This window comes from Cynocephalus volans, chromosome 1 (assembly GCF_027409185.1).
Source record: "Cynocephalus volans isolate mCynVol1 chromosome 1, mCynVol1.pri, whole genome shotgun sequence".
NCBI lineage: Eukaryota > Metazoa > Chordata > Mammalia > Dermoptera > Cynocephalidae > Cynocephalus > Cynocephalus volans.
The window spans coordinates 17,588,482-17,613,398 of record NC_084460.1 but is presented as its reverse complement, the minus strand read 5'-3'; the positions used below and the strand labels follow the sequence as shown (position 1 = coordinate 17,613,398).

General features: G+C 47.3%; 1 protein-coding gene across 1 annotated transcript in view; it reads right to left on the bottom strand.

Annotated features, from left to right (window-relative positions):
- The window catches only part of JAG1 (jagged canonical Notch ligand 1), a 35,735-nt gene that overhangs the window by 2,896 nt on the left and 7,922 nt on the right, over nt 1-24,917 (bottom strand). The window contains exons 3-25 of the mRNA XM_063090202.1: nt 23,035-23,086; nt 17,534-17,788; nt 15,635-15,695; nt 11,603-11,733; nt 11,217-11,336; nt 10,649-10,762; nt 9,306-9,419; nt 8,560-8,673; nt 8,097-8,143; nt 7,589-7,762; nt 6,988-7,138; nt 5,977-6,141; nt 5,363-5,476; nt 4,719-4,832; nt 4,505-4,618; nt 4,224-4,340; nt 3,715-3,742; nt 3,182-3,267; nt 1,896-2,009; nt 1,190-1,299; nt 862-1,095; nt 535-666; nt 140-290 (exon numbers count right to left, since the gene is read on the bottom strand). Coding sequence (XP_062946272.1) covers nt 140-290; nt 535-666; nt 862-1,095; nt 1,190-1,299; nt 1,896-2,009; nt 3,182-3,267; nt 3,715-3,742; nt 4,224-4,340; nt 4,505-4,618; nt 4,719-4,832; nt 5,363-5,476; nt 5,977-6,141; nt 6,988-7,138; nt 7,589-7,762; nt 8,097-8,143; nt 8,560-8,673; nt 9,306-9,419; nt 10,649-10,762; nt 11,217-11,336; nt 11,603-11,733; nt 15,635-15,695; nt 17,534-17,788; nt 23,035-23,086 — 2,812 coding nt within the window. The remainder of the gene's footprint in view (nt 1-139; nt 291-534; nt 667-861; nt 1,096-1,189; nt 1,300-1,895; nt 2,010-3,181; nt 3,268-3,714; nt 3,743-4,223; nt 4,341-4,504; nt 4,619-4,718; nt 4,833-5,362; nt 5,477-5,976; nt 6,142-6,987; nt 7,139-7,588; nt 7,763-8,096; nt 8,144-8,559; nt 8,674-9,305; nt 9,420-10,648; nt 10,763-11,216; nt 11,337-11,602; nt 11,734-15,634; nt 15,696-17,533; nt 17,789-23,034; nt 23,087-24,917) is intronic.

Sequence of the window (24,917 nt, the reverse complement as noted above, 5' to 3'; positions counted from 1 at the left end):
TTTCCTAAACTGGGGGCTCCTCTGGAGGAGTGTAGGAGGCACTGTCAGGTAATGCCCCTGCTGGTGGTTTTACTGAATGGTGTGATGAGATCGATTTGACAGTCAGCACAAATGGGGACTGTTCCCACTTGACACCTACCCGTTCTATTCTTCAGAGGACGCCTCTGAACTCTCACTTCTGCAACAGCAGCGATAAGTGAGTTGTTTCCATCACGTTTACTAACAAGATCTATTATTTTGTCGGTGATTTCCTTGATTGGGTTTCCATCATCCCGTATGTCTTCAGCAGACTAGGGAAAGAAAAGAATTATCAGAGTAGTTAGAGGAACACTCATTGGTAGCCTTTATTCAAAATTTAACACACATGTTCGTGGAAAAAGGAATTAATAATATAAATGTTTCCATGAACTTTTAAAAATACCCTTGTATGTAAAGCTTTATTTCAATGTATTTGCTCCATTTTGATATGGTTAACTGAAGTTTGTTAACTGCCTTGTAGTCAAATAATTATGTGGGAATGGGACTTATACTTACAATGGCCACATGTATTTCATTGTTGGCTGAAGGCGAAGGCTCACAAGCTATGTAGATCGAATATTCCGCAGAAACATTCTTCAAAATATTCAAGTTCCTCAATTCATTGCAAATATGCTCCGTGGTAAGACCCTAAATGATTTTTAAAAATTGGCACATGTAAGATATTGGAAGAAAAAAAAAAGCTGATGTTCTCTTAGTTGGGCTAAATTCAAGCCTCCCTTTCCTGTAAGACAGGAATTTAGGCTAAGGAGAAGTAGCATCTAGCTCGAAACACTCCTTTACAGACTCACACCATCTCCAATTAGAAGAGAAGTTGTTACGTACCGGTGACATCATCTCTTTGTTAAAAGTGAATGTGATGTTCGCACAGTTATCCTGGTAATAGGAATCAGAGGTGCACTTGGTCTTCACCGGCTGGAGACTAGAGGAGCGACACTCACCCACCCCAGTGCAGGGGCGGACAAAGCACTGGTCATCCAGGATGGGGATGCAGCTGTGTCCGCTGGGGCACTCACTGTGCCCTTTGTGGAGCAGGCAAGGTCGAGGGCCACACCAGACCTGGATAGAGAAAAGACAGGAGCTGACAGCTTAGCAGGAACGCATACCCACGATTCCAGGACACATGGGAACTGCAGCAGCCCTCATGCCCTACCTTGGAGCAGGCAATCCTTCCATTCAGGCACTGGCAGGTGTTACAGTCATCATCCCATTTGGCCCCATCTGGTATCACACTCCCCACAGTGATGCAGGGTCTCCCTGAAACTGACAGGTGGAGACGCATGAGTGGAAGGAGCTTCTTTTTTCCATAGAGTGGATCACGAGTCCCAATTCTTCACACCCTGTTATGAGACAGTTAGACCCACGCCCACTGCCAAATAATGGTAGCTCCTCCCACAACAATGGGCACATGTATTGCCTGCCCCTGACTCTGTGCTTGGCCACGTAACCTGCTTTGGCCAATGCTATGTCAACAGATGTGACATGAGCAGAGCTTATAACCGGGCTTTCTCTGTTGCTTCTTGCATGCTTGCCCTTTGCCACGAAAAGAACATGGCCCAAATAGAGCTATATAGCTGCTCGGCAACCTGAACCCAACCTATAACACGATCACTCTGCCCATGCTGCGCACCTATGAGCAAAACTCAATGCTTGCTGCAAGCCACCAAGTTTGGGGATGGTTTGTAACATGGCATTAATGCAGTAGAAGTGGACTAAAACCAACAGCTACCCTGTTTTAGGGGGATCCCACTGTGTGCTCTCTCCTCAAGCATAGCACCCACTTGTGAAGTCAAAATGGTGACCGCGATGCCTGTTCACCCCCATAAGAGACATGAGCAGCTTGGCCCTGGCACACATACCTTCCTGGCACTTGGCACCGCTGTGCCCTGGAGGGCAGATGCATCGGTAGCCATTGATCTCATCCACACAGGTTGCCCCAAAGGCACAAGGTGAAGACTGGCATTCGTTGATGTCTAGAAGAAATGGACTTCAAGGTTAGGGTACAGTGGAAGGTAGCAGTGTCGAAGTTTTTTTACTGACATAACATACAGATTGAAAAACATGCAAATCATAAGTATAAGTTGATGAACTTCCACTCATGTAACCAAAGAAACAGATTAGCATGCCAAAAGCCTCTACTAGGCACTGACCCACAAAGATCACCACTACCCTGACTTCTAACAGCTGAGAACCATTTTGGAAGGCAACAATTTTTAATTAAGTTCCTTGTTCTCTGACAGGACAATGTACAGCAAGCCTGGCAAACTTTTCCCAAAAAGGATCAGAGTAAATATTTTAGGCTCTGCAGGCCGTAAAGCCTCTGTCACAACTACTTAACTCTGTGGTGGTATATCGTGAAAGCAGCCACAGATAGTAAACAAATGAGCGTGCCCGTGTGTCAATAAAACTTTATTTGTAAAAACAGGCAGTGCCCCCCCCTCCCCCCCCAGGCTACAGGTTGCCAACCTGATTTAGAAACATGTAACAGACACAACCTACCCCGGTCTAGTGCTGAAATCCAGTCAATACCAGACTTGGGGATTTCAAGTACCAGTAAAATTTCAAGCAATTTGAGGCCAAGAACAAAAACATAACTATTCCATTACTCTTTTTGGCAAAATAAAGGGAATGTAAAAAAACGTAGAGAAAAAGAACAAACTAAGTTTGCTGAAAAACTGCATCACTTGCCCCCACTTTTGTGTTTTGATCATTTCTCCAGGAACTCAAACCTATCACAGAGCAGCTTTCAGAAGCCACAGTCCTGTCCCTCCCATCTGTGTTAGCTGTCCCACACCAGCGCAGCTGTGGTCAATGTCCACTTGCGCACAGTTTCATGTTAGTCACAGGGAACAACAGCCACTCTCCTCAGGGCCCCACTGTAGATAGATCAATAGTCAAATTCTGTGGCTGGCACTCTCTCCCCTAAAACAAGGCAGGCCACACCACCCAGGAACTACCAGTAGTTACCTGGGAGGATCCAGCCAGGCGCATCTTAATCCCAGCTAGAAGGGGGAGATTCCTTGCTTTGTCAGGACCACTTAAAGGGAACTGAGGCCTTAATTGTTTTTCAAGATGAGAAGTCTCAGGCCGAGGAGGGGAATGGGGGAGGAAAGCCACGAGGAAAGCAGACAGGGATGGTTCTTACTTATTCTGCAGTCGGGCCCAGCAAAACCTGGGGCGCATTCACACCGGTACCAGTTGTCTCCGTCCACACAGGTGCCACTATTGTAACTAAGGAAAAAACAAAGACTGCCTCGGTTACCGACCTCCCAGGCCATGGCTCTGGCTGTCAATCACACGTAGCCATTTACAGTCAGCGACCCTCACTCCTGGCCTGGGGAACTTAAATACTGATGCCTGGGTCCCACTCCCAGAGAGTCTAACTGCATGGGCCTCGCTTGTAGCCCAGGCATTGGGATTTTTAAAAAGCTCCCCAGGTGACTCTAGTGTGCAGCCGAGGTTGAGAATCACTGCTCTAAATGAAGACACAACCTGGCTAATTAAAGTGTGGTCCACAGAGCAGCAGAAGCCACATCACTTGGGAGCTTGTTAGAAAAGCAATCTGGAGCCCCTCCCCAGGCCTCCTGAATCAGGACCTGCATTTTAAACCAGATCCCCAGGTGACTCCCATGCATGTTACAGCCGACAAGTGCCGGGTTAGAAGGTGGTCATACTTACCAGGGGTGAGGGCTGCAGTCATTCGTATCTGCAAAGAAAAAATAACGGAGGTCTTCAATAGGGAAAGCGGTCTTAGTCCTAAGTAAAAATCCTACTTATTTCCATAATACCCCAACGATAAGGCCGTGGTTAACACCAGCAAAATACACTTAAAACCTCTGCTAAATTGGAAGCAGGCCTGCGCCACACTTGGTCTCCTTTGCCCTGGGACACATGTACGCAGGACGAGCCCTGGGAGGGGCTGGAAGGCGAGGGTGAGAATGGAAGGAGACAGACTGCGGCTGGTCAGACCTAGAGCTGGAACCGAGACACCATCTGTGTCCACTTATCTCACTGGCGACTTTCTCATGCCCAGGTCAGGGCTGCATCCCATCAAGTCATTAATACAGGCCCCAATGGTGCCACAGCAGACATCAAACAGCTCTGCTTCTGGTTTCGATTGTGAGTCCCCGAGGGTGTCAGGATGGGCTCCAGCAGCCCTGGGAGAGTTCAAGGGGAAGGACACTCACTCTGAGTACAGATGGGCCCCTCCCAGCCTTCTTTGCAGACACACGTGAAGGACTCGCCATTGACCACACAGGTGCCCCCGTTATGGCAGGGGTTGGGCAGGCAGCTACTGTTTCGGGCTACAAGACAAGAGCAGATAAGACCATATTCCCTGAGGATCCAGAAACAGCCTGGAGGGGCAAGAACCAGACCCAGGGAAATGATTGTAAGCTCCAGGAGCTGACCAGCAGACATGCTCATGTGGCCACACCCAAGGCGAATCCCACGTGGGGCAGAAAGTTACCTATGTTACAGGTCGTTCCTTCCCAGCCACCAGGACACATGCACTTGAAAGCATCCCCTTCGTCATAGCAGGTGCCACCATTGTTGCATGTGGCCTCATCACATTGGCTGTCACCTGGAGGAAGAACATCTTAGTGTGAGCCCCAGCCAGCCTCCTCCCACAGAAGAGAAAGAGGGGGTCCTAGAGACAGGACCCAGGATCGCCCACCACTTACGCGAGTGGCAGGTCTTTCCTTTCCACCCATTTTTACAGTCACAATAAAAGTCATTGACCAGGTCGCGACAGGTGCCCCCATTGTGGCAGGGGTTCTGGCTGCAGTCATTAATATCTAGAATCAAAGAAACACCCAGCTGAAGAAGAGCTCCAGGACTGCTCATCGCACATAAAAGCCAAGACTTTCCTACTGCTCCATCCAACCCATGTTCCCAGAAGAGCTGAACAGTCCCAGAACTTCACAATCACCCTCTTCCAGGAATAAAGGAGCTCCTAACTGGGTTACTTTGAATGCCACAAGTTAGACAAGAGGCAGGCCTCTGGAACTCCCACGGAAATTAAAATCAAAATGAATAGAAATTAAAAACAAAGATTACTTTCCACGTAAGCAGGGATATTTATTATCTTAATTACACTAATTCTATAGCTCCTCCTCAGTTCCTCCCCACCAGCTGTCATCAGCATTAATAAATGCAAACGAGATACAAGCCATGCCGTCCCATTGCAGAAACTGTTGGGGGTCTTACTTACTTCCTGAGATTTCCATGACAAAGAAAGGCTTCCCAAGTTGAAGTGAGAGCCTCCCACACCCCTCACCCTGCCCACATCCCAGAGCTGTCAGTCCCAAAAGGACCACAGACTCACTGGTTTCACAGTAGGCCCCCTCCCAGCCGTCACTACAGATACACTTGTAGGAGTTGACGCCATCAATGCAAGTGCCACCATTTCTACAGGGGTTGCTCTCGCAGTCATTAATATCTGTGAAAGGAAGAAAAAAGGAACTGAAGGACAAGTGTTGCCGCAGCCAAGCACCGCTCCGAGGCTTTCACGGCTGCCTCCTGAGGAAACGCACCTGGCACCAACATTCTCAACTCCATCAGGAGTTTCCAATTTCTCGAATTAGACAAGTGGCTTATCAAGCAGAGGCTTCCAGAGACTGCCTTGCCCATTTTATTTAATGCCTTCCACATGCTGAGCTCCTTGCTAGGAGTGGGTAAGAAACTCCTACAGAAAAGAGGGACCACCCAAACTACTAAGATTCCAGAATATTCCAAACTAGATGTGGCAGCTCAGAGGCATCACAGTGGTCTGATAAATCGAACATGATCTCAGTCTTAGATACCAGGTGTCGTGATAAACCTATACCTGTCTCCCTAGTCTTACTGTTTCTGATTAAGATAACTCAGACTTGAATGATCCCAAGCTGGGCAGAGGCAGGATGGGGAGCACGTGCCCCATTCCCCAATGAGGGGTCTTACTTTCATGGCAGTACGTTCCCGTGAAGCCTTTGTTACAGTCACAGGTGAATTTGCCTCCCGACTGACTCTTGCACTTCCCGTGGGGACCACAGACGTTGGAGGAAATATACCGCACCCCTTCAGGCGTGTCGTTGGAAGCCATGGCCACTGTGCAGCTGTCAATCACTAGAAGACAGGCTCGGGATCAGATCACAGCACGGACCCACAGACATGGCATTCCTGAGCCAAGGACCTAAGCCAAGCCCACTTTTCTGGAGATGGGCACCCTTTGGCTAATGAGGGTAAGAAATGGAGAGGCACCCGAGGGGCCAAGACTCCGGCATGTGCTATGTTCACCTATGACAGGCAAGGCTGAGACTCCAGGCAGAGGGAGTTTTAAAAACATTTTTCTCCCTGTGTAGCCAAGAAGTCCTCATGCTCATGGGCCCCTTCTATCTGACCTCTGACATCTACCCAATTTGGTCAATGTTTGCTAAGGAAAACGAACCAGCTCTACCTTCTTCCTCAATCTTACTTAAGCGAGCCTAAAGTACAAAAAGCTTTAAGGTTGTGCCACCTAATACAGCAGCCCTGGGCCGCATGTGGCTATTTACATTTCAATGAACTAAAATTAAATAAAATGAGTTTCTAATTGTACAGTCACATTCTAAATGCTCAATGGCCTCAATGGTCTGTGGCTACCCTACCCACCAGTACAGATAAGGAACATTTTGACAGTGCTGCTCTAAGGAGTCTGTCTCGGTGGCTTTGCAAATCAGCCCACCCCAGAAGGGGAATGATAAATGGATTTCACGTTCTCTACCCCGGACTACTTATAGACTCGGCCCTTCCACTGGTGGACCTGAATAGATTATTTCCACCTGTCTGGCTTCCCTAAATGGTCAGATAAGGTAGTCTCAATCTAGAAGCTCTCCTCACCTGTACACCACTTCTGAGAGTATCGGGGGCAATGGCTAATAGGGAAGTCAGAAGAAAGTCTGGAGACAGCCAGGTCCCAGGGGAGGGAGATACCTTCACAGGGGGTCGTGCGGCAGTGGTCTTTCAAGTGGGAGCAGTTCTTGCCCTCATAGTCCTCAGGGCATTTGCAGAAATAGTCGCTGGCACGGTTGTAGCACTGAGCACCGTTCTGGCAGGGATTGGGCTCACAATAATCTATGTCCAGCTGCAGATGTCAGGAGCAGGGCAAGGGGGAGGGATCAAAGTAAAACAAAGCGTAGTGATAACTTCTCTGGAGTAGCAGACACTGGAATCTGCCCCTTTTATCTGCTTCTATTAGGGGACACCCTGTATAATACATCTTATTGCCCTAGGGACTGCCACAGTCCAGGTAAGCATTTGAAAAAGCAGGGCAGAGTGGGAGAGAGTGTGCCAAGCTGGAGAGACAAAACAGAACACAAAGCCAGAAAAAGGGCGGGCTCCAGACACTGAGGCAATCATTCGTCAATATCTCTTCCACCAGCATTTGTCTAGCAGGTTCCCTAATCAATAGGATGTTAACAGATGTCATAAGACTCCAGACACACAAGAGCCAAGAGAAGAGTAGGGGGAAGGGAGAGGGAGGAGAAGGCTCTGCCATATGAATTTGGCCATCTGGGCTTTTGTAACCACTCACCTGACAGAGGTTTCCAGAGAAACCAGTGGGACACAGACACTGGAATCTGTTGATTTCATTCTGACAGTGACCCCCGTTCAAACAGGGGTTGCTGGCACATTCATCGATGTCTCTCTCACAGTGATCGCCTGCATAGCCAGGTGGACAGATACAGCGATACCCATTAACCAAATCCTGGAAGAGGAGAAGGGGAGAGAGAGAGATGCTGTTTTCCTTTGTATTGCACCAACACAGGGCTTCAGTGGTTTAGCATAACTGTTGTGGTTCGGCTGATTCACCGAAATAGCCAAATGCCAAGCCTCTCAATATGGGTTAGAGGAATTTCTACACTCCTGCCTTCAAAATGACTCCCCAGAGGCTGGGGTAACATGAGCCCTAGTGAAACTTCCAGAGACTCCCATTTCACCTGCGTTTTTAAGTCTCACGGGGACAGTTTTCCAAGTGTCACATAAACCTTAAGATTTGTTGTCAATCATCAAGGGTTTGATTTAGGCAAAGATTTACGTACCCGACAGGAGGCGTCATTCTGACACTGGCCAAGGCAGTCATTAATATCTAAAAAATAAATAAGTCATCATATGAGAGAAGCAATTTACATTGAAATTGGACTTAATTGAAAAGCCTTCTCAGCTCAGGACAGATAAAAGTTTCAAATCAGATTTGCTGTGTGCTTTCCCTGACATAAGGTTATTACATTGGGTGGGGACCCTCCCTAATTCTTCTAGACTGAGGGAGTGGAACTTCACATCACTGTTTCAGCAGCCTTATCAGAGTATGGCCAGTTTTAGCAGCTAATGAGCCTAATAAACTGCATGTTTTCATTGCTGCGCCAACTGCTCCCTCTCCAAAAACATTCCCGCTATACAGTTTTCCTTCTACTCAAGCCTTAGAGCTGGAGCCCGCGTATAGACTGGCACAACCCTTCAATACCAAAGTTTCATGAAAATTAAAGTCAAAACAAAGTCACTCACTTATGTCACAATTCTGACCCATCCAGCCTGGAAGGCAATCACAGTAGTAGCTCGCAATCAGATTCTTACAGGATTTGGCATTTACACAAGGTTTGGCCTCGCATTCATTTGCATCTGAAAGGAAACAGGAGTGAGCAGTAAGGAATGAAGTTTTACCCCTGCCCCCCCCACCCCATCCCCGGAAAAATAAAGACACCACACCAATAGAGACCATCTGAAATATGAGACATTTTAAATAAGGTAACTAAATAAAAAATATTAGGTTCCCAAAATGCTACTTTGAGCATTTGGTCCCTCTCCCTGGCCATTATCCAATAATGAACCCTAATTGATAACCAATAGCCAGAAAGTTAACAACCGTCCCCCAACAGAACAGCAGAAAGCCACCAGGCATTTCTGTGTAAAACCCAGCACAGCCTAGTTGCTGGGATTTAAATGTGACAAAAAGAATGCAGACAGCTCATTCCTCATGAGATCATCCCCGTTTGGAACCCAGCTGAACACTTCTCGGACAGACGATTGACATGGTTCAAGGAATCCCACGACTTTCCCACAGGGCCTAAAAGAGCTAGTCCATTTGCATTCAAGTTATTTCTCCCAGGCCTGCTAGAGTCTTGATAATAAATTACTTCTTAGTATGATGGAGCGTGAACTCACCCCGCTGGCCACATGCTTATCTTTCTTAACAGCTCTGATTATCAAAGCCAACCTTGGTACAGGAATTATAGTCGTAGGAATTTTCTTACCTAACTGGCACGTTTTGCCAGTCCACTGGGGCGGACACACACACTTAAATCCGTTAACCAAGTCCAGGCAGGTGCCCCCATGGGAACAGTTATTTGGAGAACAGTCATCAATATCTGTTCAACAGAAAGGGAAGGGAGTTGACAATTTAATTGCAATCCATTTATATTAGATAATGCAACACCACCCTCACATGAGGGGCCTTCACTTAAGAACCAGACACCTGCTCCAAGTAAAGCTACAGCAGGACAAGTGGTACGGTGACGACAAGGCCTTGATTTTAGCTTTAAATCCCCCACTGCCCCAGTTCATTTAATCCCCAACCTAAGCAGTGAGAGGGAGAGACAGCTGGATACCTGCAGAGCGAAAACCCAACGGTAACAGGGACATCTATATCTGCCTAATCTTTATTTTTAAAGAAGAGTTTCATAATAGCTTAGAGGTAGCTAAGACAAGGCAAGGAAAAAAAAATAACTTTACAGGTAGAAAACCTTATTCCTCTTATTTGCTCAGAGTTTTCCCAAAATAACACACTTGGGGGCCATGACCCCCAACTTCTGCACTGGACTGTAGAGCCCTCTTAACAATTGATTTATTGCATACTTATGAGGTGTGCCGGGTCCGGTTTGTGAATTTGCTCTCCAAGTCTTCACAACAACCCTCAGAGACAGGAAGTGCCACCATCCCATTCACACAGGGCATGGGGAGTTACATGGCCTGCCAGAGTCCCAGTGTTGGGCAGGGGCTCCAGTGCCAGTCCAGGCAAGCTGACCCCAGAACCCACATCCTTAGCTGCTCTCATGGTGCTGGTGACAGGGGTTCTTGGGCCTGCCTGCACCTCAGAATTCTAGAAGCTTGTTAGAGACTGCAGACTCCTTAATTCTGGAGGGAATCCATGGGACCTGCACTGTAAAGCACCCCAGGTGGGTCTGACATAGCCACATCTCACAGTCAAGGGCACTCTGTAGCCTGAGTCCTTCTTCTGGGGCCACCTAGCCCTATGCCAAAATTCAGGAGTGACAACCTCCCCTGCAGGCAGCTTTTCCATGGCTGCAAGGAGAATAACCAGTTTGGAGGAGGCAGGGCTCCAGCATGCACGAGCAAAGGAAGCAGCTACTCCACAAGGACAAAGGTGCTACCTCGGTGGAAAGGGTAGGAGTTACTGGGAGGCTTCCAAGCGGACAAGCCACCGGACTGCCAACTGCACCCACCCCTCTCTACTGAAACAGACACATCACTAAGACCAGCGCTGGCCAGGCCCAGGTAACTGCCCCCACCTCCCCGCCACCCTGTATCTTGACACAATGATCCTCTAGCACAGACACAGACCAAAAACTGGACTTACTTGTGGAGCACGTGGGACCAGTCCAGCCCGGAGAACACTCACACTCAAACCCCAAGGAGGTCTCCTTGCAGCTGCCTCTGTTGTGACAGGGATCAGAGAGGCAAGCGTGCTCAGCTGTAAAAACCAGGATGGCAGTCAGCAAGGGACATCCAACTTTATGTTGCCTACACCCTGTCCCCCCTGCAACCAAATCCCACACCCTGGCCACCAGCTCAAGCATGTTTCCAAAAAATAAACAAGAAAAGCTGTGTGTGATATAACCCTGCTGTGTCTAGGGAAGAAAGGCAGTCGTCTTTCTTGCTAACCTGTCTGCAGCCACACTCCATGACACCACAGAGCTGGGGTCATTTCATCTCATGCCGCCTCCTATGCTAATCAGCATCACGCCGCCCCACCCCCCCAAAAAACTTAGGGACTTGAAGGAAATGTCAAAGACCCACAGAACAGCTGGGATAACGAGTCTTAACTTTGGAGGCTATTTTCATCTTTTTACATATCCTTCAATGAATTTAAGCCAAACATACAGAAAAATTGAACAAAGGAATCTCATTCAGCTTGGACCACTTACCAATTTCACAGTTGGGTCCTGAATACCCCTCAGGGCAGGAACACTGATATTTGTCAGGACCTGTGTTGCTACAAGTTCCCCCATTAAGACACGGCTGATGAGTCCCACAGTAATTGAGATCTACAAAAAAGATCCCAAAGTTGTTAAGAGATGACTAAAAACTGCTAACCCATTACGTTTCTAGCTCCACTCCTCTTTCAAAAATAAACCCAAAAGATAAAAATAAAACCATCCTATAGCATTAGAGGCAAATTCAAATAGATTCAGAATAAAAGTGCCTGGAAAAAATAAATACAAGAAAACCCAGTTACCATCATCCCACCCCAAGATCTCATATTCTTCCTGAGGTCCGCATCCACCCTGAGTCCCATCCCTGATGGGCATACCTTTGTCACACAGCTGACCACCCCAGTTGGTCTCACAGAGGCACTGCCAGGGTTCAACACAGGTGCCGTGGACACAGCCCGGGTGCGGGATGCACTTGTCACAGTACAGGCCTTGCCAACCATACTGACACCTGCGGACAGACAGCACACCTCAGTTTAGTCTTTTGAAAGTTAAGGGAGATTTGCGTGATTAAAACAGAAGACTGCAAAGTCCTGGCCTTTTCTGTTTTAGGGACAAAAGAGAAAGGCTTGTCAGGGGACTTGTCACGGGGCTCCTTATAAACAAACATTTTCACAGTTGGGCAGAGGTCTCCCCTCCCCCCCAGCCAACTCCCGACAAAAGGAGGGCTGTTTGGGGAGAGGCCAGCATGGGGCTGCCCTTCACAAAGCCACTCTCTTCTCAGGCTCCACCAATGAGCTGAGGGTGGGGGCAAGGAATAAATCAGCCCCAGGACCCAGTTGGGACAGACCATGGAGGGAAAGGACTCTCCAGTGACAACAAAAGCTATGCTGAAGTCTGCGAAAGCCATGCCTGCAGCCCTGCTTGGCTCTGTCTAGACAGCAAGTCACGACCCCAGTGCACAGAAACACTACAGGACACCAAGGGAGGCAGGACACCGCTTCATGATGACGCTTTATAAAAGTCAAGCAAGTAAGAAGGGAAAGGGGCACCCTCCTTTGGCCAAGACCAGGCTGGGACCTCTAAACCCATTTCTGCAGGGAAGGGGAGAAAAGCAACAGTGCTTGCAACCAATTCCACAGATAATTTATGACCCTTTACCAGGACTGCTCAGGCTAATTTATAGTTATTTCTCATTTTGTAAAAGAAAAAAAAAAAAAAAAAAGATAGCAAAAGGTCAGTTTAGTTTATCTACTATTGGGGGAGTTGAGTTTCCTTTATGAGCTACTTGTTAATTGGACTCCTTCGAGGCCAAATGGCACCTTTGGTCCCCAAACAAAAACACAAACATAAACCCTCACTTGTGGTGGGAGAGGGGCAAGGTCTCAAACCACTCTCCCCTCTAGATTCAGAGGGCTTGAAACTTGAATTGCCTTCTCAGAGGGGGGGAAAAAAATCAAGCTTTAACAAAAAGTGTGGGAGAAGGCAGAAACACTACCCAGCCTGATCGTGGAATGAAGGTGGAGTAAATGAGGTGGGATGCGCAAAATATTTCCAGAATAGGACCTGGGAAAAGCCATGATCAGAACCAGCCGCCCCCTAAGCTGCTCAGCTGTAACTCTGGAAAACAAACACCCACCCCCTCCCACCCCCCAAACAAGAAAGGCTTTCAGTTTCCAGAAAGCTGGAGGCAGGCTAGCAAATCCTTGTCATGGGAAAATTATAGGGATCTAGCTAACAGCTAATCACTCATGGCTGAGAATCAACTTAACCCCTGAGAATACTGACTAACCGCTTCCTAACTTCTGAAAACAAGCTATCCCCACCCAAAGAACCACTAGTACGTGTGATTTAAGATCAGACACTAGACTCCGATTTATGTGAAATGGAACGTCAGTCTAAATGACAAGTGACAATGTTAAAGGAGTAAAATAAGAACCAAATAAGTCATCAGGTAAGAGTAATTTTTTTAAAAAAAATAAGTAGACACACAGTTAGTGGGAGGTTGGGTGGGGGGAGCTGTTGTGTTAAAGGCTGATATTCTTAACCTGAAAGATACTAAGAGGGAACTGACTGGGAAACAGTCTTGCTGTCTTCCCTTATTCCCTTCCAAATTAAGGATCCCTACACATCTCTTCAATTCGCCTAATAAAAGCAAGGAGAGGCAGCTGAGGACCCAGCTTCACCTCTTAATTAATGAGAGCTCAATCCCCAAGCATAAAAAAGCAACCACAAGAGGCCATGGATGACTTCAAAAGAAAACAAATAAAAATACCGACCCTAAAAGAGGCATCCACCAAGTTATCCCAGTTTAATAATATATGATTAAGATTCTCATGAGAAATTGAAGTGACTTTCCTCATAGGATGATTCATAATTAAGTTTGATATTATTGGCAGGCTTGCAATGAAATAAGCAGGTGCACCCAGGAAAAGGGAAACCGCGTCTACTTGGAAACAACAAAATCGGCCAAGTTTTCTCATGTGGGGGAGGGGGGTGGGTGAGAAATAACCACTGTGTAATACATGACCCAAAAAACAGCCTGCCGGTAACTCGCCATCTGACTATTTCTGGAGCAGGACACAACCTGAACTTCCTTAGCTAGAAGGTTCTGTTTTGCTTTTCTTTCAAGGTAGGGGAGACGGGACGGGTTTGGGAGACTATGCAAATGATCTGTGGGAAAGTCGCACCTTAAGTAAATAAGAGCGCCAGTGCGTGTCTGGGCAGGGAGTGGGAGGTGACACTTCGAAAGAGAAAGGGCTAAACTCTGGAAACAAAGCCTGTTGTTCTGGCTGGGAGGGCCCTCCCTTGCGTGGCCGTTTATTCTGATGACAGTAGCACAAATCGCGTTCAGCCTCCGCTGATACTCATCTGAGCAGGCAGCAGGCTCCGAGTCACTAATAGCACTGCGGCACTGACTTTCTCCAGAACACCCTTAATTAGGGAGAGTGAACGTAGGTGGATTTCCTGCTCCCCATCTGACAGCAGTGCTGTTGAATGTGACAGCCAGCTGCCACCACGGGGGTTAGTAGGTGAACTCTCTCAGCCTTCCAGAAAATAAACCATCTTTCTGAAATGTAGGAAGAGACCCTGAGGACCACCTGTGCTTATTTACTTTCAGCTGTCTTAAATCCCACTTCGGCATCAAGCCTTAGAGTTCAGTGTCCCCAGCTGCATGGGAGGGGAACAGACGGAGGGGAAGGAGCATTAAGACGACCACAGATAATTCTCTTTAAAGCAGCAGCCCTCCAATTTACTAAGCAGCAAAATCAAGTGGCAAGCTTGTCAAATGCAGGAAACTGAGGTAAGCCCGGAGATTGGGATTCAGCCCAAGTGGAGCCCAGCAACCTGCATTTTAACAGTTCTCTGGTTAATTCTGGCAATTACACTTTGAGTACTGAATTTTGGGGACAACGATTCCCAAAGCATGGTCCTACCAGCAGCATCACTTGAGAGCTCATTAGCAATGCAGAAACTTGGGCCCGCCCCAGACCTATGGAATCAGGATCCACACTCAAATAAGAGCCCCAGGTAACATATTTGTTTGAGATGCACTGATTTAACCTAGGTTTCATAAGCTTCCCTTGGTTCAAGTCAGAGTAGCTTTTGGGGCAAAAGTGGCAGGCCCAAAGGATCCATTTAATGTCACTTTAAATCTGCTAATCCTTATAATTTGGGAGGAGGGAGAGTAAAGTGTGAGACTCCATCAAAATGCCACAGACACCCCAAGATATTTCCTGAAACAAGCCTTTCCCAAATTGGCATAATATACATTTCAAGAAGTTCCAAAACCGTCATCATGAAGCGGTCAGGGTAGGTCTCTGTTTGGCTTCAGCATTGTTTGTGGACCATAAAAGAACAGACTTCAAAGGCCAGCAGCAAAAGTCTACATTCATCAGGCTCAACTGACAAGATTCCAGCGCAGCCATTAACCTCTCAGCACCGGCCCAGCTCCCGCCTGCAAAGGGGCCAGGAGATTGTACTAATCCCATTCTAAAGAATGCTGGACTTTCGCCTGTTGATGGGAAAAATGGGGGAGGGCAGGGAGAGGAAAGACCAGGGTGAAGGAGGAGAGATGCAAAGAAACCCACATCCCTCCATCTAGTCCATTAGCACTTTAAGGGAAGATTATAAAAATGTGTTATCAATTTACAAAACAGTTAATACGTGAAGTCACTGGCTACGCCCGTCAGAGTTTCCTTTTTTTCTGAGAGGGAAGTGGTGTGTGCATTCCATCAGACAGCTGGTATAATTTAATAAGCTTCGGATGTGCCTATTTGAATTTTTTTTTTTTAAGGGCTTTCTTGTCCTCCAGAGAAAAAGAGGCATATTCACAAAGTCTGTCCCTCTCTCTCATTAAGGGAAAAAAAATTTTTTTCTTAAACCCACAAAAGACCAGTTTAGTCATTTACCTGCAGTCACCTGGGAGTTTGCAAGACCCATGCTTGGGACTACAGCCCTGTCGGCAAATAGCTGTAAAAAACACAGAAAAGGATGTGTCAGCACACTGCTTGTTTTCTTGCACTTCCACCATCATGAGAATGGCAGAGTACATAAAGCCTACAAAATCCACGATTTTAAGAGATCTCATATCAAGTCCATTGTAAGGAGATGAAGATGGGAGGAGACTGAATAACAAATCCAGCTTTAAACTTCAAGGCCATGCTAGCCGATCTCACAACATGATAGTGTTTGGGGACAAAATGCAGGCAAGTTGATGGGGGAAGGGGACCTTCACCCAGTCTCTGTAAACAATAGCTACCCTGGCTACTGGCTTGAGCACCATCCGGTCAATTCCCACCCCGCCCACATCCACCCTCACCAAAAGAAAAAAAGAGGTCTAGATAATCCTTCCCCATCCCACCCACTCTGTCTCATCAGGGCACGTCCGGATGAGCCCAGCCTCCTTAACCCCCACCCCCCCACCCCCGCCCACCAAATGCCTAGTTTCAAAAATCCCATGGGGCCAACAGAGCCAACCAGGCTGGATCCATTCAGCAGGCTAATCCAGTGGCCAGATCTGGTGGTACTCTTGTAAAGTATCCTCACAAAGCAATTGTCTACTTCCTTCATTAAAGGGAAAAAAAAAACCCAAAACAAGTTGAAGTGACATTTAAACTATCTAATATTTAGTATTTGTTAGGTAGTTGCTACGGATTTTCAAAACACCAAATACTTTAAAATACGAGGATACTTCAAAAGATTCATGGAAAAACAGAATTGAAAGATAATACAAATCTTCCCATGAACTTTTTGAGGTACCCTAGTACATCGATTAATTCCTTCTTTCAATTCCAGAAGGGTCATCCTTTTTAAACCCTTGTCTCGTTATTTAAAAAAGCAGTATTGCCCAGGAGACCTGCAAATTTCTCCCCCCATGCCCTGCCCGTCATAGTTCAAAATTCATTTGAGTTTATCATGAAAGAATTTACCTAATTATGTAAAATAAGCAGGGTACATTATTGTTCTTAAGGGGATAGTATATGGCTAACTAGAACTACCTGTCAGGTTGCTAGAATTGGAATCACTGGGTTCTAGTAGAAGGGGATGGGACAGTAGACAGCACAGGACTCAGAGCTTATACCACTTTGGGTGGGCTCAGTCCTCCACAAGTAGGAAAGCTCAAGCTACCACTCACCCCTCGCTCAATGCCACGGCCCCCAAAGGTGCCCAGCGGAAGCTTGCTGCAAGGTCACCCCGAGCTCAGGGGCTGTCAATTTCCTACAGGATTGTCTGTTCAGACATCAACTGCACCCAGTCCAGTCCCACTGGACATCTGTTTTGGGTGAGTGTGTTAGAAGCAGAGCTTGAGAAGGGGATGCGAGTACAAGGAAAAGGGACTGAGGGAACGGATGGGGCAGGGGAGGACCAGGCAGGGATGTGGTCTCAGCTGGAGTCTGCCTTCAGCCTGATCTCAGGGGAAGCTCTGGAGTGTGAACTGTACCACAGCGTTAAGGCAAAGGGGCCTAGCCTTTGCACCCCTCATGTCAGTCACTCACTGTGAGCTGGAGGGATGGGGTATGGGGCGGCTCCTGTTTGGCTTAGGACAATTCTCTGGAGAAGGAGCAGCTGTGAGCTGTTTGCAGCCAGCACTCACAGCAGCTGGGGGATGGGGCCGGCAGCCAGCAAAGGGGATCTGCACTGGGCACCCACAGCATCTTCATGCTTCAAGCGTAGATAACAGCCCAGGTCCCACCAAGCCCGAGACAGCAATGTGCCACCTGGCTGCTGGTGGGGTGAGAATCTGACACCAAAAGAGACAGGCACTCAGGACTGGCTAGCCTGCCTGGCACACGTGAAGATGCACACACCTTTGTTACACTCGGGGCCCATCCAGCCTTCCATGCAAGTTTTGTTGCCATTCTGGTCACAGGAATAGTGTCCAAAGAAGTCATCTCTGGGCCGGCAGAACTTATTGCAGCCAAAGCCATAGTAGTAATCATCGCAGGTCACCCGGATCTGGTACTCGAAGTGGGCAACGCCTGTGTTCTGCTTCAGCGTCTGCCACTGCCGGCTGGGGTTTATCATGCCCGAGTGAGAAGCCTTTTCAATGATGCTGTCGGGTTCTAGAGGCCAAAAGAGATTAATCACATTAACGTTCACATCAGAGCCTACTTCCCTAACCATTTCGGCTATTTTAAAAAGTTCAAGGTATATGCACATGGTACAAAATTCAATCGGTTGTACAAAAGGGCAGAAAATGGACAGTTGTGCCCTCCCCAGAGACAACCACCGTTACCAGTTATTTACCCTCGTTATCGGCTGCATAGTATTTCACTGTCTGGAAACACCATGCAGTAATTATCTAGTCCCTGGCATATGGACATTTGGGTTGGTTTGGCCTTTTGCTATTAAAGCCACACCGAGCGTCCTTGAACCATATCTGCCTACATGTGTGGTTCTAGCAGTAAGAAATATCCTAGAATGGAAGTGCTTGATCAGAGCACGTGCACAACCAACCCACCTCTGTCCACGGACAATCCCAAACTACCCACTGGAGAAGCTTGTCCTCCCACTAGCACAGGAAACTGCATTTCCCAACAGCAGTGTCAACACTATAATCAAACTTTCTGATCTTTGCCTGATAGGTAAAGAGGTATCTCTTGTTTTAATTAGCACTTAATTGATGATGAGCACCCTTTCAGATATTTACAAAACCAGAACTGAACCTGTTTTTCTCCTTTGCCAACTGTCTATTCTATCACTGGCCACAAAGATTTGCAAAAGCTCCTTACATATTACAGAAGGTAGCCCCTTACGGAATGTTGCTCTTGAAGAAATTTCATTATTCCAGAAAAAGGTCACAATGTTTTGAGGTTTTAGAGTGTTGTGTTTTGCTTAGAAAATCTTTGTCCATTTTAAAACTCTTCTCTTCACTGGAAGCCAAGAAGTGGATTAAGTAACATTTTCTAAGAACTGTTAACACAGCTACTTTTTAAGCAGGTATTTAAATAGCAACACCATGAACTGGATGCAGTTCACCTTTTTCTGCCCAGAAGGCAGATGGGAGAATAATTCACCCCATTTTGGAGACAGGTAGATTGAGGTGTTTTTGATTTTAGCTAAGTCATGCTCCTTAAGGAATGCTTACCGAGGAAAATCAACATCTAGAGCTCAAGCAGGTCTCAGAAGAGTAAGAAGTGGTCCCTGCCCTGAGGTCACTTATAATCTAGTCTGAGAGAAGAGACAAGTACAAAAATAGCTCCAGACACCAGGTGCCAGGAGTTCAGGGGAGGCCTGGGAAAAGGCAGCAAGGCACTAAGTCAGCACCCAGCATAGTTTGTGTTTGTTTTCTTAAACCTGCCAGCACTAACCCTTCACCGCCTTGTCAAAATCAAGGCCGCCTTGGAGAGACAGAGTTAGTACCTACTTGCAATGCCTTTGTGATTCTTACCCACCCACACCACTGTTTTTCTAGGCCCTGGGCCCATGCTCCTTTACAAAGCTATGCAAGCCCCGTAGATGACCAGGAGGAAAGAACTCCTGGGCGACGTCATCGACACACTCCAATTCCAACACAGCTCCAGCACTCACCCTCTGAGGTTCTGGAACTGTCACGTGGGCAAGACAAGCCTTGAACAAGCCCACACACCTGCGGTCTTACACCCCAGCACGCACTGAACCACTTGCAGATAACATTTTACAAACCTCAGTTTTTGCAAATAAACACATGCCAAACAATGACAAAAATGTCCTGCCATTAACTGTGTTTGCTCTGCTAGTTCAGTTAAAAGTGTAGTGACCTATTACTGTGTGGTTATGAGATCGTAATAAAGGAATTACTTAAACACACTAGCCATGGCTCAAAGGCTTCCAATTTCTCAAGCTGGTATCAACAACAAACAATTTAGACAAGAGTCTAGGGCAATCCTAAGAGTGCAGACTGACGTGTCATTTTCAGCAGCTCAGTAAACTTTCTACTTATTTTCAGGAAGTGCTATAAAGATGCTCACGTCAGTATACTCAATGGGGCTAAAAGAGCCGTAAAAGTAACATCAGGCCTGCCAAGGCAGGGAGCATGAGCAAGTCTGGGTTACAGAGAGCAAGTTAGCTACCTGCTTCTCCTGAGCTGCCACCTGCACACCACTTCCTGTCATCTTGGGGCATTATAAGTGCATCTGGGGTCGTTCACTTGGTAGTCCAGCCCCTTGATCAGAAAAGGATGTTGGCATGCCCCCCCTACCCCCGCAATCTCCAACTGCATGAAGATGGACCACGAAACACCTACAACAGCCTTGCAGGCCAAGGAGGAGGTAATGAGGAATGAGTCTGAGCATCACCCCAGGACCACACCAACCCATGAACCTAGATGAGAGCCTTAGCTGAGAAGGCTAAGCTATAAGAAGAACATAGTCTTAAGCATGTCTATTTATATTTACATATCTAGTAAGCATTATAGTAAACTGAAACCATTTACTGTGGGGGAGGAAGAAAAACTTGGACCCTTATATACCGCAGTCCTGAAATGTAATAAAAGTGATTCTGGAGAACAAGAGGGCCAGCATTAGAAAATGCTTTTTAAGTACTGAGCTTCATTTGGGCCAGACTCTGCTCGCGAGGGTTCATTACAGAGCTGATATTAGAGGGAATTCTCAGTCCGCAAACTCAAGCATCTGCCTCTAATTTGCATACAAAGCTAGGATGTTTGCAAACAGCTTGGGTCCCAGAGGGCAGCCACCTCCATCTGGGCTTCCCAGTATCTTCAGCTTCTGCCCTCATGGTGTGCAGTCCATCAGGAAGGGTGAGAGTGATGAACTAAGGAGCGAAACACTCCAGGTGGAGCAAGCAGCATGTGCAAAGGCCCTCAGGCAGGGAGGAAAGTGATGCATGTGAGGATGGAAGGGCAGCTGCTAGGCTGTGGCTAGGATACAGCATGACAGACAGCAACATGGTATGTAAGACAAAGCTGGCAGGCACACAGGCTGGGCTATGCAGGGTCTTGCAGGCCACATGAAGATCTTCCCCAAGAGCAACAGGGTGGCTGGCTTCTAGTAGTAAGGGTGACAATCAAATGTTATGCTCTGAAAAGACAAGAATAGGGAAAGCACTGAAGCTGGACTACAGTAGATATGGACGGACCAGTTGGCAGTGACCGTTAAGAGTTCAGGCCTGAGCAGAGATGACTTGGACTACAGCAGTGGCAGGGGAGATAGCCGGAGGCAGCCAGATTTAAGTGAAGAGCTAGAGAAAAGATTTTCAGAACTTGGAGCAGAATTAGGGAGGGTGTACACAAGGCGCTTTCTCGATCTCTACCTTATGGCCCCAGGTGTTCAAATATGGGTGCTAGTCATTCAGAAAGGGCCTTAGGCAAGGGACTGCTTTTGGAGAGGGAAGATATCGAGTTTGGTTTAGACTGTGCTGAACCTGGGATATCTCAGGAGCACCGCAAAAGAGAGGTTGAAGAGGCAAGTAGATAAACCATTCCCACCAAACACACCACCCCTCTTCATCAGGGATTGCCAGGTGAGTTTCAATGACCCGCAGTGGGTGCCCCATGACTTTGGGTCAACCCTGCTCTCCAGAAGTGGAGATCTGAAAGAATTTTATTCCTACGTTAGTCTTCCTTATCCTCTTCCAGGTATTTGGTTACCCCCTGTGCAAGAGATGAGACACCCCAGAACCATAAAATGGGGATGTCCAGAAATGTAGACAACCATGGACAGCTCTGGATAGGCACCAGTTTCCCCAGGGCATAGCTCTCCAACCTGTGGGGCAATGGAAGGCCCAGGAAAGGCCCTGCGGATGCCTGGGGAGTGTGGGTGTGGGGGGGTCTCACACATGTTTCTAACAAGTGTCTTGGCCTGGCTCTTAACTCAGGCCAGGATCAATCTTGAGGATGCTCACTGCGCAGATGGATTGTTTTCACAGCTGAAAGGGAGAGGAAGGAGAACACCATGCCTGCACCAGTGTATTTGTACAGCCTATTTTCTCTCTCCCCACCCCATTCTTCCTAATGCTTAGTTACCATTGTAAGTAGGTCACGGTGACATGACACTCACACAACCCTCAACGTTTGTGGCAGGGGAGGGAGGGGAGAACAAATACCTATCTATGACCCTGACTGGCATTAGCCACAGCCAAGGCTAGCAAAGCTACCCTGCCACCCCTCCAGCCCAGTGCGTGCGCGCACACACCCACCCACTGGGTGACAGGAGGACCCTTCTGGGGAGGAAAGCTCAGACTCTGGACTTCCACTAGAGTTGGATCTAAAATGTCAAAGCAAGAGGAGTGACCCAAATGGCCTGGGAGCATCTGGTGCTCCAGAGCTCCACAATGATCATATGGTCCAAAGTGGCCCAATAACCCACTGGTAGCTGAAAGCTGCCCACCCAGCATATGCCTGGTCCTCACTGTGCCAATGCAGGGCAGTCACCATTCTCAGATTCAGTAAAATAGTAAGGCGAGAAAAGGGGAAAGATGCGATCAGCAGTGAAAACACAGAGAAAGGACTGGTAAAGCAGCAAAAGGCAGGTGACACGCGGAGAAGAACGGAAGGCAGGGACAAGCGGCAGGATCACCTCTTCCTTGTGCACGGACCAAGAGATTTCAACGTGAATCAAGTTTTCTGATGACAACTCTGCTGGCAAAAAGGTAACTCACAGTTTGGGCTCTGAAGGTGCAACATATTCTGAACTTATAATTAAAGAGCAAGACAGCCTTATCAGCCAGCCTGCTGCCATTTCAATGCACAGCCTCTACGGCTTCTCCTCCAAAACCCACCCCTCAGGTCCTGAAAAGCAGCCTGCGCTGAAAACAGAGCCATCTTTCAGAAGGGGACGAGGCGGGTGATGGCTGCACCCGCGAGGCTCTGGAATTCCACTTCAATGAAAGGTTTGTCGTGCACAGTGTGGGAAACCTGGGCGGGCTTGAAGCTCACCTGCCCACCAAATGAAATCCAAGGTCGGTCTTTAGAGCCCAGCGCCACCTTTATGGCTTTATCTCTTCGATGAGAGATTAAATGCTCACTTAAAGTTTAAATGGACTTTTAAAAAGTCACTGCTTTGATCCTTTAGCAGTCTACAAGGTTTTAAAGTTGTAAAACCATTAAGATCTCTATCCCAAAGATAATCTAGGTCCCATATTCAGGACTGAGTTAACTGGGAGCCTGTTCTGGCCACTTAATATTCCAAGCTGAAATTCTAGGGGAAGTGAAGGAATAGATTCCTCTGACAGATTCACTGGAGCAGGGTGGGAAGCAGATGGCAGAGGGCGGTAGAAGTCCTAAGCACTGATGAGACAATCCAGCTCTCCCGGTGGGCTGCGCTTCCACACGCATGCAGGGAAAAGTCCATCACGTTGACTTGATACTTACGAACAGTGTCATTGCTGGAATCCCATGCCTCCACAAGCAAAGTATAGGACCTCTGCAAGACAGAAACAGTAACTTAGTGATGCAGAAATAGGGGTCAAGTCTCAATGTCATACTTTCTTGGCCTCCCCGCACACCCCCACCAAACAAAACCATAAAGCCAAAATGAAAATGCTGTTGGCCCAGTGCATTGAGGTCCTGGGTGTTTCAACCCAGACCCACTGCCTTCTCCTGCTCAGCACTCTCCCCAGCTTGACAAGTGACTCCTTTCACCTGGCAGGGGCCACTGGGGTCATCACACATGCAGGCAGCCCTAAGTCCTGATTGGGGAAACACCATCTCCCTATATGAGAGCACTCAGCATATGGTTTTCCAAAACTTTCCAGACCCCAACCCTAAAGCATGAGGGGGGAAAAAAAAAATCACACAAAGAATTTATTCTCAGCTAACCTAAGCAGGTATGTGTACTGAGGGGGTATTGCTAAGGTTACACTTTGGGCCCTGGTGGGGCGGTCCCCAGGGAGGCCCCCTTTTCCTTTTCAGAACCCCTTTGAAAGCCCTGTCTGTGTGAGACCATCCTGGCTCCCACAAGTATCAGGTGACTCTAGGAAGCAGGAGGGGGTGGGTGCAAAACAAAGAGGCAACCTCACTTGGGTGGTGGGCCGGGCAGAGTCTGAGGAAGAAAGCACAAAGGGCGGAATAACCGCACGCCCGTGGGTTATATCTATTGATGAACTTATCTGTCAATAAGATCTAACATTCCAGGAATAATCAGTCTACTAACGGAACAAATTCCCTGGATACTGGCAAGATGCCAGCTATTATACTCAAGGCACCTTTTATCTCTCCAGCTTATCTCAGAATTCCACCTCCCCCCAAAACCCAAGCTATTAGCAAATTCCCACTTTTACTCAAATCTTCATTCTTAATTTACAATGAGGTCAGTCTCACAAAAACACCAGGGTTTAACTACACCTTCTGCTATCTCAGCGCTGGAGAAGTTTACCTGAGGCTAGTGGGGAGAAAAGGAACCTGAACCTGTTTATACGTCCCTGCTTTGCAACTGGCAGAAACCGACAAATTGGAAATAGCAGCATGTATTGATTAAATAGCTCTGTGCCACCAGAAATACACTGCTGCCTAGAAAGGCATAAGGTAAAGGCCAAAAAAAAAAAAAGTTTCATTCATAACTCAAGGCAGGCTTACTGCTCTCACAGCAACATGGCAAGTCCTCTCTGCATATAAAAATATCTCGTGATAGACCCTGCTTTGGAATTCAGCCGAAATATGTTTCATACTCAAGGCAGAGTAGGATTCCATTTCGTTCACTGATAACTGTGGGAAAATGCTCAGAAAAGCAAGCAAAACCGGGCAAGCCAGGGCACATACCAAGCCCTCTCCTGTTAGTGGCCATAGGTCCAAGTTCATTGTTATTGTCGTTAATATTTTATTAGTGAAAGTTACACCTTATTTACAGCCTCTTAAGTTTCCCAGGACTTCCTACAAATTACAGGACTCTTCCCTAAGAGCAGCAAGAAATTATATTTTTCTGATTTGAGGTGAGAGCGAAGTCAACATGAGGCCAGATGTGTGGCCGATTCTGTATAATTAAGCCCTTCATTTGCTGGTCACGTTGAGGCCCACGTCTCCACTTCAACAATATTGTTGTAATTAATCCTCTGATTAGATGCGTTGATACCAGGCATTTTGACAGACTTGCACAAGCACTAAATACATAATACCCACAAACCCCACTATAAGGGAAGGCATCCTGGGACTGAGCTGGTGTGGCAGTATTAATTCTGCTTAACACTCAAGAGGAAAGGGATCCTTAGGTCTTGCCCAGGAACTTGGAAGACCAAGCGATCTACCAGGCTCATTCTTGC